The sequence below is a fragment of the Cetorhinus maximus genome, chromosome 8 (genome assembly GCF_964194155.1).
Source record: "Cetorhinus maximus chromosome 8, sCetMax3.hap1.1, whole genome shotgun sequence".
Lineage (NCBI taxonomy): Eukaryota > Metazoa > Chordata > Chondrichthyes > Lamniformes > Cetorhinidae > Cetorhinus > Cetorhinus maximus.
The window spans coordinates 57,082,472-57,094,825 of record NC_135886.1 but is presented as its reverse complement, the minus strand read 5'-3'; the positions used below and the strand labels follow the sequence as shown (position 1 = coordinate 57,094,825).

The window sequence follows — 12,354 nt, the reverse complement described above, 5'->3', positions numbered from 1 at the left end:
GGAGGGGGGTGTCGGGAGTGTGGAGGGGTGGTCAGGTGTGTAGGGGGCTTTCATGTATGTGGAGGGGGTGGGGAGAGTTATGTGAGAAGGTGGGTCAGGTCTGCAGAGGTGTTGGGGTCGGGTGTGAGGAGGGGGTGTGGTCTGGTGTGTGGAGGGGGGTTCGGGTGTGTGGGGTGGGGTGTCGGGTGTGTGGAGTGGGGTGTTGGGTGTGTGGAGGGGGGGTCGGGTGTGAGGAGGGGGGTTCGGGTGTGTGGAGTGGGGTTCGGGTGTGTGGAGTGGGGTGTCGGGTGTGTGGAGGGGGGGTCGGGTGTGTGGAAGGGGTGTCGGGTGCGTGGAGGGGCGGTCGGGTGTTTGGAGAGTGGGTCGGGTGTGCAGAGTGGGTGGGGTCGGGTATAAGGAGGGGATGAGGTCTGGTTTGTGGAGGGGGTGGGGTCGGGTGTGTGTGGGGGTGGGGTCAGGTGTGTTTAGGGAGTGGGGTCGGGTGAGTGTGGGGGTGCGGTTAGGTGTGTACAGGGGGTGGGGTCAGGTGTGTGTAGGGAGTGGGGTCGGGTGTGTGGAGGGGGTGGGGTCGGGTGTGTGGAGGGGGTGGGGTCGGGTGTGTGGAGGGGGTGGAGTCAGGTGTGTGGAGGGGGTGGGGTCAGGTGTGTTGAGGGGTGTGGTCAGGTGTGTGTGGGGTTGGGTTCGGGTGTGTAGAGGGGGTGGGGTTGGGTGTGTAGAGGGGGTGTGGTCAGGTGTGTGGAGGGTTGGGGTTGGGTGTGTAGAGGGGGTGTGGTCAGGTGTGTGTGGGGTTGGGGTCGGGTGTGTGGAGGGGTTGGGGTCGGGTGTGTGGAGGGGTTGGGGTCGGGTGTGTGGAGGGGTTGGGGTCGGGTGTGTGGAGGGGTTGGGGTCGGGTGTGTGGAGGGGTTGGGGTCGGGTGGGTAGAGGAGCTGGGGTTGGTCGGGTGGAGGGGGTGGATACGGGGATGTGTAATGCGTGGGGTCGGCTCTGTGGAGGGTGGGTGTACGTGTGAGTGGAGGGCCTGGGGTCGAGTGTCATAAGGGGGGAGCGGTCGGGTATGTGGAGGGGGTGGGGTCGGTTGTCAGGAGGGGGTGGGGTCGGGTGTAAGGACGGGGAGTGGTCGGATGTGTGTGTGGGTGGGGTCAGGTGTGCGGAAGGGGGTGGGGTCGGGTGTGTGTAGTGGGTGGGGTCGGGTGTGTGGAGGGGGTGGGGTCGGGTGTGTGGAGGGGTGGGGTCGGGTGTGTGGAGGGGGTGGGGTTGGGTGTGCGGAAGGGGGTGGGGTCGGGTGTGTGTAGTGGGTGGGGTCGGGTGTGTGGAGGGGTTGGGGTCGGGTGTGTGTAGTGGGTGGGGTCGGGTGTGTGGAGGGGTTGGGGTCGGGTGTGTGTAGTGGGTGGGGTCGGGTGTGTGGATGGGGTGGGGTCGGGTGTGTGGAGGGGGGGGGGTCGGGTGTGTGGAGGGGGTGGGGTCGGGTGTGTGGAGGGGGTGGGGTCGGGTGTGTGTAGTGGGTGGGGTCGGGTGTGTGGAGGGGTTGGGGTCGGGTGTGTGTAGTGGGTGGGGTCGGGTGTGTGGATGGGGTGGGGTCGGGTGTGTGTAGTGGGTGGGGTCAGGTGTGCAGAAGGGGGTGGGGTCAGGTGTGCAGAAGGGGGTGGGGTCGGGTGTGTGTAGTGGGTGGGGTCGGGTGTGTGGAGGGGTTGGGGTCGGGTTTGCGGATGGGATAGGGTTGGCTCTGTTTGCGGGTTTTGTCGGGCGTGTGGATGGGGTGGGGTCAGGTGTGTGGAGGGGGTGGGGTCAGGTGTGTGGAGGGGGTGGGGTCAGGTGTGTGGAGGGGTTGGGGTCAGGTGTGTGGAGGGGTTGGGGATGGGTGTGTGGAGGGGTGGGGTCGGGAATGTGTAAAGGGTGGGGTCAGGTGTGTGGAGGGTGGGGGTTCGTGTGAGTGGAGGGCGTGGGGTCGGGTGTCATAAGGGGGGAGCGGTCGGGTATGTGGAGGGGGTGGGGTCGGGTGTGTGGAGGGGGTGGGGTCAGGTGTGTGGAGGGGTTGGGGTCGGGTGTGTGGAGGGGTTGGGGTCGGGTGTGTGGAGGGGTTGGGGTCGGGTGTGTGGAGGGGTTGGGGTCGGGTGTGTGGAGGGGTTGGGGTCGGGTGGGTAGAGGAGCTGGGGTTGGTCGGGTGGAGGGGGTGGATACGGGGATGTGTAATGCGTGGGGTCGGCTCTGTGGAGGGTGGGTGTACGTGTGAGTGGAGGGCCTGGGGTCGAGTGTCATAAGGGGGGAGCGGTCGGGTATGTGGAGGGGGTGGGGTCGGTTGTCAGGAGGGGGTGGGGTCGGGTGTAAGGACGGGGAGTGGTCGGATGTGTGTGTGGGTGGGGTCAGGTGTGCGGAAGGGGGTGGGGTCGGGTGTGTGTAGTGGGTGGGGTCGGGTGTGTGGAGGGGGTGGGGTCGGGTGTGTGGAGGGGTGGGGTCGGGTGTGTGGAGGGGGTGGGGTTGGGTGTGCGGAAGGGGGTGGGGTCGGGTGTGTGTAGTGGGTGGGGTCGGGTGTGTGGAGGGGTTGGGGTCGGGTGTGTGTAGTGGGTGGGGTCGGGTGTGTGGAGGGGTTGGGGTCGGGTGTGTGTAGTGGGTGGGGTCGGGTGTGTGGAGGGGTTGGGGTCGGGTGTGTGTAGTGGGTGGGGTCGGGTGTGTGGATGGGGTGGGGTCGGGTGTGTGGAGGGGGGGGGGTCGGGTGTGTGGAGGGGGTGGGGTCGGGTGTGTGGAGGGGGTGGGGTCGGGTGTGTGTAGTGGGTGGGGTCGGGTGTGTGGAGGGGTTGGGGTCGGGTGTGTGTAGTGGGTGGGGTCGGGTGTGTGGATGGGGTGGGGTCGGGTGTGTGTAGTGGGTGGGGTCAGGTGTGCAGAAGGGGGTGGGGTCAGGTGTGCAGAAGGGGGTGGGGTCGGGTGTGTGTAGTGGGTGGGGTCGGGTGTGTGGAGGGGTTGGGGTCGGGTTTGCGGATGGGATAGGGTTGGCTCTGTTTGCGGGTTTTGTCGGGCGTGTGGATGGGGTGGGGTCAGGTGTGTGGAGGGGGTGGGGTCAGGTGTGTGGAGGGGGTGGGGTCAGGTGTGTGGAGGGGTTGGGGTCAGGTGTGTGGAGGGGTTGGGGATGGGTGTGTGGAGGGGTGGGGTCGGGAATGTGTAAAGGGTGGGGTCAGGTGTGTGGAGGGTGGGGGTTCGTGTGAGTGGAGGGCGTGGGGTCGGGTGTCATAAGGGGGGAGCGGTCTGGTATGTGGAGGGGGTGGGGTCGGTTGTCAGGAGGGGTTGGGGTCGGGTGTGAGGACGGGGAGGAGTCGGGTGTCTGTGTGGGTGGGGTCAGGTGTGCGGAGTCGGGTGGAATTGGGTGTGCAGAGTAGGTGGGGTCGGGTATGCAGAGGGGGTGGGGTCGGGTGTGTGGAGGGTGTGGGGTCGGGTGTGTGGAGGGGGTGGGGTCAGGTGTGTGGAGGGGGTGGGGTCGGGTGTGTGGAGGGGGTGGGGTCGGGTGCGTGGAGGGGGTGGGGTCTGATGTGTGGAGGGGGTGGGGTCGGGTGCGTGGAGGGGGTGGGTTCGGCTATGTTTGGGGGTGGGGTCGGGTGGGTGGAGGTGTTGTGGTCGGTCGGTTGGAGGGAGTGTGGAGAGGGTGGGGTCGGGTGTGTGTGGGGGTCCTGTTGGGTGCATGCAGGGGGTGGCTTTGGGTGTGTGTGGGGAATGGGGACTGTGTGTCTGGGGGTGGGGTCAGGTGTGTGTGGGTGTGGGATCAGGTGGGCTGAGGCGGTGGGTTTGGGTGTGTGTGGTGGATGGTGTCTGGCGTGTCTGGGGGTGGGGTCAGGTGTGTGTGGAGGTGGGGTCGGGTGTGTCTAGGGGTGGGGTCGAGTGTGTCTGGGAGATGGGGTCTGTTCTATCTGGGGGTGGGGTCCAGTGTGTGGAGGGGATGGTGACCTGTGTGTGGAGGGTGTGGGTTCGGGTGTGTGGAGGGGGAGGGTTCGGGTGTGTGGAGGGTGTGGGGTCGGGTGTGTGGAGGGTGTGGGGTCGGGGGTGTGGAGGGGGTGGGGTCAGGTGGGTAGAGGGGCTGGGGTTGGTCGGGTAGAGGGGGTGGAGACGGGGATGTGTAATGGGTGGGGTCGGCTGTGTAGAGGGTGGGTGTACGTGTGAGTGGAAGGCCTGGTGTCGAGTGTCATAAGGGGGGAGCGGTCGGGTATGTGGAGGGGGTGGGTTCGGGTGTGTGGAGGGGGTGGGGTCGGGTGTGTGGAGGGGGTGGGTTCGGGTGTGTGGAGGGGGTGGGTTCGGGTGTGTGGAGGGGGTGGGTTCGGGTGTGTGGAGGGGGTGGGGTCGGGTGTGTGGAGGGGGTGGGTTCGGGTGTGTGGAGGGGGTGGGTTCGGGTGTGTGGAGGGGGTGGGTTCGGGTGTGTGGAGGGGGTGGGTTCGGGTGTGTGGAGGGGGTGGGGTCGGGTGTGTGTAGTGGGTGGGGTCGGGTGTGTGGAGGGGGTGGGGTCGGGTGTGTGTAGTGGGTGGGGTCAGGTGTGCGGAAGGGGGTGGGGTCAGGTGTGCAGAAGGGGGTGGGGTCGGGTGTGTGTAGTGGGTGGGGTCGGCTGTGTGGAGGGGGTGGGGTCGGGTGTGTGGAGGGGGTGGGGTCGGGTGTGTGGAGGGGGTGGGGTCGGGTGTGTGTAGTGGGTGGGGTCGGGTGTGTGGAGGGGGTGGGGTCGGGTGTGTGTAGTGGGTGGGGTCAGGTGTGCGGAAGGGGGTGGGGTCAGGTGTGCAGAAGGGGTGGGGTCGGGTGTGTGTAGTGGGTGGGGTCGGCTGTGTGGAGGGGGTGGGGTCGGGTGTGTGGGAGGGGGTGGGGTCGGGTGTGTGGAGGGGGTGGGTCGGGTGTGTGTAGTGGGTGGGGTCAGGTGTGCGGAAGGGGGTGGGGTCAGGTGTGCAGAAGGGGGTGGGGTCGGGTGTGTGGAGGGGGTGGGGTCGGGTGTGTGTAGTGGGTGGGGTCAGGTGTGCGGAAGGGGTGGGGTCAGGTGTGCAGAAGGGGGTGGGGTCGGGTGTGTGGAGGGGGTGGGGGTCGGGTGTGCGGAAGGGGGTGGGGTCAGGTGTGTGGAGGGGGTGGGGTCGGGTGTGTGGAGGGGGTGGGGTCGGGTGTGTGGAGGGGGTGGGGTCGGGTGTGTGGAGGGGGTGGGGTCGGGTGTGTGGAGGGGGTGGGGTCGGGTGTGTGGAGGGGGTGGGTCGGGTGTGTGGAGGGGGTGGGGTCGGGTGAGTGGAGGGGGTGGGGTCGGGTGAGTGGAGGGGGTGGGGTCGGGTGTGTGGAGGGGGTGGGGTCGGGTGTGTGGAGGGGGTGGGGTCGGGTGAGTGGAGGGGGGGTCGGGTGTGTGGTGGGTGGTGTTGGGTGTGTGGAAGGGGGTGGGGTCGGGTGTGTGTAGTGGGTGGGGTCGGCTGTGTGGAGGGGGTGGGGTCGGGTGTGTGGAGGGGGTGGGGTCGGGTGTGTGGAGGGGTTGGGGTCGGGTTTGCGGATGGGATAGGGTTGGCTCTGTTTGCGGGTTTTGTCGGGCGTGTGGATGGGTTGGGGTCAGGTGTGTGGAGGGGTTGGGGATGGGTGTGTGGAGGGGTGGGGTCGGGAATGTGTAAAGGGTGGGGTCAGGTGTGTGGAGGGGGTGGGGTCAGGTGTGTGGAGGGGTTGGGGATGGGTGTGTGTAGGGGTGGGGTCGGGAATGTGTAAAGGGTGGGGTCAGGTGTGTGGAGGGTGGGGGTTCGTGTGAGTGGAGGGCGTGGGGTCGGGTGTCATAAGGGGGGAGCGGTCGGGTATGTGGAGGGGGTGGGGTCGGTTGTCAGGAGGGGTTGGGGTCGGGTCTGAGGACGGGGAGGAGTCGGGTGTCTGTGTGGGTGGGGTCAGGTGTGCGGAGTCGGGTGGAATTGGGTGTGCAGAGTAGGTGGGGTCGGGTATGCAGAGGGGGTGGGGTCGGGTGTGTGGAGGGGGTGGGGTCGGGTGTGTGGAGGGGGTGGGGTCGGGTCTGTGGAGGGGGTGGGGTCGGGTGGGTGGAGGTGTTTTGGTCGGTCGGTTGGAGGGAGTGTGGAGAGGGTGGGGTCGGGTGTGTGTGGGGGTCCTGTTGGGTGCATGCAGGGGGTGGGGTTGGGTGTGTGTGGGGAATGGGGACTGGTGTGTCTGGGGGTGGGGTCAGGTGTGTGTGGGTGTGGGATCAGGTGGGCTGAGGCGGTGGGTTTGGGTGCGTGTGGTGGATGGTGTCTGGCGTGTCTGGGGGTGGGGTCAGGTGTGTGTGGAGGTGGGGTCGGGTGTGTCTGGGAGATGGGGTCTGTTCTATCTGGGGGTGGGGTCCAGTGTGTGGAGGGGATGGTGACCTGTGTGTGGAGGGTGTGGGGTCGGGTGTGTGGATGGGGGTGGGGTCGGGTGTGTGGAGGGTGTGGGGTCGGGTGTGTGGATGAGGGTGGGGTCGGGTGTGTGGAGGGTGTGGGTTCGGGTGTGTGGAGGGCCTGGTGTTGAGTGTCATAAGGGGGGAGCGGTCTGGTGTGTGGAGGCGGTGGGGTCGGGTGTGTGGATGGGGGTGGGGTCGGGTGTGTGGAGGGGGTGGGGTCGGGTGTGTGGAGGGGGTGGGTTCGGGTGTGTGGAGGGTGTGGGGTCGGGTGTGTGGAGGGTGTGGGGTCGGGGGTGTGGAGGGGGTGGGGTCAGGTGGGTAGAGGGGCTGGGGTTGGTCGGGTAGAGGGGGTGGAGACGGGGATGTGTAATGGGTGGGGTCGGCTGTGTGGAGGGTGGGTGTACGTGTGAGTGGAGGGCCTGGTGTCGAGTGTCATAAGGGGGGAGCGGTCTGGTGTGTGGAGGCGGTGGGGTCGGGTGTGTGGAGGCGGTGGGGTCGGGTGTGTGGAGGGGGTGGGGTCGGGTGTGTGGAGGGGGTGGGGTCGGGTGTGTGGAGGGGGTGGGGTCGGGTGTGTGGAGGGGGTGGGGTCGGGTGTGTGGAGGGGGTGGGGTCGGGTGTGTGGAGGGGGTGGGGTCGGGTGTGTGGAGGGGGTGGGGTCGGGTGTGTGGAGGGGGTGGGGTCGGGTGTGTGGAGGGGGTGGGGTCGGGTGTGTGGAGGGGGTGGGGTCGGGTGTGTGGAGGGGGTGGGGTCGGGTGTGTGGAGGGGGTGGGGTCGGGTGTGTGGAGGGGGTGGGGTCGGGTGTGTGGAGGGGGTGGGGTCGGGTGTGAGTGGGGGTGGGGTCGGGTGTGTGGAGGGGGTGGGGTCGGGTGTGTGGAGGGGGTGGGGTCGGGTGTGAGTGGGGGTGGGTCGGGTGTGTGGTGGGGGTGGGTTCGGGTATGCAGAGGGGGTGGGGTCGGGTGTGTGGAGGGGGTGGGGTCGGGTGTGAGTGGGGGTGGGTCGGGTGTGTGTGGGGGTGGGTCGGGTGTGTGGAGGGGGTGGGGTCGGGTGTGTGGAGGGGGTGGGTTCGGGTGTGTGGAGGGGGTGGGGTCGGGTGTGTGGAGGGGGTGGGGTCGGGTGTGTGGAGGGGGTGGGGTCGGGTGTGTGGAGGGGGTGGGTTCGGGTGTGTGGAGGGGGTGGGGTCAGGTGTGTGGAGGGGGTGGGTTCGGGTGTGTGGAGGGGGTGGGGTCAGGTGTGTGGAGGGGGTGGGGTCAGGTGTGTGGAGGGGGTGGGGTCGGGTGTGTGGAGGGGGTGGGGTCGGGTGTGAGTGGGGGTGGGTCGGGTGTGTGTGGGGGTGGGTCGGGTGTCGGGGGGTGGGGGCTGTTGGGAGAATAGCGGAAGAAGTTATTGTGACTGCTGACCACCATGTTCCCAGGAGTGGTCAGTGAGGTGCATCAGGAGCCCGCACGCTGCTGACTGACACTAAATTGAGGCCATTAACAGCACCATTGACGCCCATTTGGAGCAGTGTTTGGAATTCTATAGAAGGCGCTGGGACTCTCTCTGTAATGGCAGCTTCCCGGGAATTGTAAACACTCCTACATGGTTTGGTTTGCCAGCCGTAAGGAGGCTGGTGTAGAGAGAGAGAGGTGATGGATGCCTGTAGCTGACAAGTCATCATGAATGTAAAGTTTCCCTCGAGATGCACAGGATCTGCCACTGGAAGTGAGAGTAGTTTGAAAGGATTGCAGTGAGGAAGGAATGCTGCAGGGGGCAGTAACTGGAGCCCTTCACTGAGCCCAAGCAATGTAAGAGGTGGCGGGGGGTGTGAAGTGGGGAGTGCAAGTGGTGGGGGCCGAGCGGGGGGGGCAGGAGGGTGCATGGCGGGCACAGGGGGTGTTGACAGTGATGAAGTGTTGGACGCTGCAAAGGGACATGGGTGCTCTGCACTCAGAGAGCACCTCCTCCAGTCAGGAGGGGAGTGACAGGGCTGCCACATTAGCTGCCAGATGAAACTGGCTGCAGCGACAGAGGGTCACCAGGGGGAGGCACTATGCTGGTACAGGCATGTGCAGGGCACAGAGGGGCAGAAAGGGAGATGAATGCTGGAAGGAGGTATTGCCAAATGCAAGTGGTCTACAGGCAATGGCTGTTAGAAGACCCTGTCAGTTTGGCAGTTTCTGTGATGCCTGTACTTCTACAGACGGGTAGTCGTTGACCTGAGCAGAATGCTGGAGGGGGGAATGTGGTGGGTGAACGTGGCACTCAATTTTCAGGCAACAGGTCATTCGAGGGATCAGCTGCAGACATTTGTGGGATCTCATAATCAGCAGCCCATCAGTGCATCAGGCAGGTGATGGGTGCCTGGCTTGTGAGCACAAGGGAGTACATAAAATTCTGTCCCTATAATGCAAGTCAGGCACAGAGGGCCTATGGACTCAGCACTATAAAGGGTTGGCCAGGGTCAGGAGGTTATAGGCTGCACACATGTGGCCGACAAGTATCTCTCAGGTTCAGCAGCAGTATTCGTCAACAGAAAGGGGTGACTGTGTATCAATGTGCAAAACGTGTGTTACCATCATAAAGGATCATATGGTGTGTATGATTCCCGGGAAGCTGTCACTACTGAAACAGTCCCAGGTATGTGTACGAATCCCGGGAATGCATCAGTACAGAGATAGTCCCAGATGCGTGTGTACAGATGCCGGGAATCCATCATTACGGAGTTGGTCCCAGGTGTGTGTACGGTTCCCGGGAAGCTGTCTTCGTTAAGACAGTTGCAGGTGTGTGATCGGCTTTTGGGAAGCTATTATTACTAATAGATTCCCAGGTGTGTGACGGCAATCCGTCATTACTCAGATAATGCAACGTGTGTCAACGGTTCCCTGGAATTGGTCATCATGGAGATAGTCCCAGGTGTGTGTACAGCTCCACGGTGAGTGGTGTATACACAGAGTGGGGGAAGTGTACACACAGTGAGTAGAGTACACACAGAGTGAGGGAAGTGTACACATGGTGAGTGGAGTGTACACAGAGTGAGGGAAGTCTACACAGGGTGAGTGGAGTGTACTCAGAGTGAGGGAAGTCTACACAGGGTGAGTGGAGTGTACTCAGAGTGAGGGAAGTGGAACACAGTGAGTGGACTATGCACAGAGAGGGAAGTGTACACACAGTGAGTGAAGTATACATAGAGCAAGGGAAGTGTACACATGGTGAGTGGAGTATGCACAGACTGAGGGAAGTGCATACACAGTGAGTAAATAATAGAGTGAGGGTAGTGTACACACCATGAGTAAATAATACAGAGCGAGGGAAGTGTACATAGAGTGATTGGAGTATACACAGAGTGAGGGAAGTGTACACAGGGTGAGTGGAATGTACTCAGAGTGAGGTTAGTGTACACACAGTGACTGGGCTATTCACAGAGAGGGAAGTGTACACACTGAGTGGAGTGTACACAGAGTGAGGGAAGTGTATACAGGGTGAGTGGAGTGTACTCAGAGTGAGGGAAGTGTACATACAGTGAGTGGAGTATATAAAGAGTGAGGGAAGTGTACACACGGTGAGTGGAGTATACATAGAGTGAGGGAAGTGTACAAATGGTGAGTGGAGTATGCACAGACTGAGGGAAGTGCACACACGGTGAGTAAATAATAGTGAGGGAAGTGTACACACAGTGAGTGGAGTATAAGGAGAGTGAGGGTAGTGTACACACCATGAGTAAATAATACAGAGCGAGGGAAGTGTACACAGAGTGATTGGAGTATACACAGAGTGAGGGAAATGTACACAGGGTGAGTGGAATGTACTCAGAGTGAGGAAGTGTACACACAGTGACTGGACTATACACAGAGAGGGAAGTGTACACATGGTGAGTGGAGTATGCACAGACTGAGGGAAGTGCACACACAGTGATTGGAGTACATAAAGATTGAGGGAAGCGTACACAAAGTGAGTGGAGTATTCACAGAGTGAGGGAAATGTACACAGTGAGTGGAGAGTACACAGAGTGAGGGAAGTGTACACAGGGTGAGTGGAGTATACTCAGAGTAAGGGAATTATATACACAATGAGTGGAGTATACACAGAGCGAAGGTGGTGTGCACATGATGAGTGGAGTATGCACAGAGTGAGGGTAGTGTACACACAGTGACTGGACTATACACAGAGAGGGAAGTTACACACGGTGAGTGGCGTATACATAGAGCGAGGGAAGTGTACACATGGTGAGTGGAGTATGCACAGAGTGAGGGTAGTGTACACACAGTGACAGGACTATACACAGAGTGAGGGTAGTGTATACATGGTGAGTGGAGTATACATAGAGCGAGGGAAATGTACACATGGTGAGTGGAGTATGCACAGACTGAGGGAATTGCACACAAGGTGAGGGAAGTGTACACACAGTGAGTGGAGTGCACACAGAGTGAGAGAAGTGTACACAATTATTGGAGTATACACAAAGTGAGGGAAGTGTACACACAATGAGTAGAGTGTACACAGAGTGAGGGAAGTGTACACATGGTGAGTGGAGTGTACGCAGAGTCAGGGAAGTGTTGACATGGTGAGTGAAGTGTATATAGAGTGAGGGAAATGTCCACATAGTGAGTGGAGTGTTCCCAGAGTGAGGGATGTGTACCCATGATGAGTGGAGTGCCACAGAGTCAGGGAAGTATACATATGGTGAGTGGAGTGTACACAGAGCCAGGGAAGTGTACATATGATGAGTGGAGTGTACACAGAGTGCCAGGGCGTTTGGTTTACATTCTGTACGCTTCTGATGCAATTTCCTTTTTTTTCTCAGGTAAATGAGTGATGTCCATCTTTTGCTGTTTTCTCATTATTTACCTCAGTGCCATTCCGGCCTCAACAAGGATTGACAATGCCATATTGATGCTTCCCTCCAACCCAGGGGGGCATAGGCATGGGTCCCCCACTGGCAGTGCCCCAAATACTCAGCCCCTGGCAGGACGGATGAATGTGAGGATGAGGGATTTCCAGCCTTTCACAGTTGAAGCTGACTTGTTCAGAAACCGGCCCATCCATTCCACTCGAGTGCGGTTTCACAGTCAACACCTTGGTGAACTTTCAGCCAGTGATACCAGAGCCTGGCAGCCGCCCATCAAGCCGAGTCACCACCTGAAGCGTCGTGACGCGAGTGTGCGACACCAGGGCCAGTTTTCAGTCTGTGATAAGAAGCACCACTGGATCCTGGATAAGAAAGTGGCCCTGGACATTCGGGGCCGAGAGGTGAGTGTGCTGTCACACTTCTACGTGAATGGGACGCTGGTTCGACAGATGTTTTATGAGACCACATGCAAGAAGAGGAAGCCCACCAGGCAAGGATGTCGGGGGATTGACAGCCGTCACTGGAATTCTCACTGCGACACCACCGACAGCCACGTCCATGCATTGGTGCTGGACAACAATCTCATCAGGTGGAATTTCATTCGGATCAGGACTGCCTGTGTGTGCGTTCTCACCAGGAAAACATGGAAACCATGACACAGTAGCACCCGAGTCCACCCTACCTCAGTGTAAATTATTTCCTTAACTTATACAAACTGCATGGTGATATTTATACCTGACAACCTACCCTTAATTTATTAAACATTTTTGGAAAGGTTCCATGTGCATTGATTATTTAGTTCTATATGTGGCACTGCCTCAATCTTTAATTTTTAATGTTGATCCTTTCCATTCCTTAATGTCAGATGTTACCCCATCAAACTCCTTAAATCTGTAGCTCCAGCACTTCTGAGCTCCTTTATATGGGAGTGAACCACATCGGCCCCAAACTAGAATACTGAACTTCAATAAAGCCAATTGCATAGATATGAAGTCCTAGTTTGCTAAAGTAGATTGGGAAAATAGATTTAAAAGTATGATGGTGAAATAATGGAAACATTTAAAGAAATACTTCAAAATGTTATATTCTGTTGAAAAATAAAAATCCAGGGGAAAGAGATCCATTCATGGCTAATTAGAAGTTAAGGATAATATTTGGTTAAAATAATAGGCTTGTACTATTTCCA

General features: G+C 60.6%; 1 protein-coding gene across 1 annotated transcript in view; it reads left to right on the top strand.

Moving 5' to 3' along the window:
• LOC144683655 (neurotrophin-7-like) overlaps positions 1 to 11,945 on the top strand; it is a 45,543-nt gene extending 33,598 nt beyond the window's left edge. Inside the window, exon 2 of the mRNA XM_078546906.1 lies at positions 11,124 to 11,945. Coding sequence (XP_078403032.1) covers positions 11,135 to 11,824 — 690 coding nt within the window. The 5' untranslated portion in view covers positions 11,124 to 11,134 and the 3' untranslated portion in view covers positions 11,825 to 11,945. The remainder of the gene's footprint in view (positions 1 to 11,123) is intronic.
• The last annotated feature ends 409 nt before the right edge of the window (positions 11,946 to 12,354 follow it).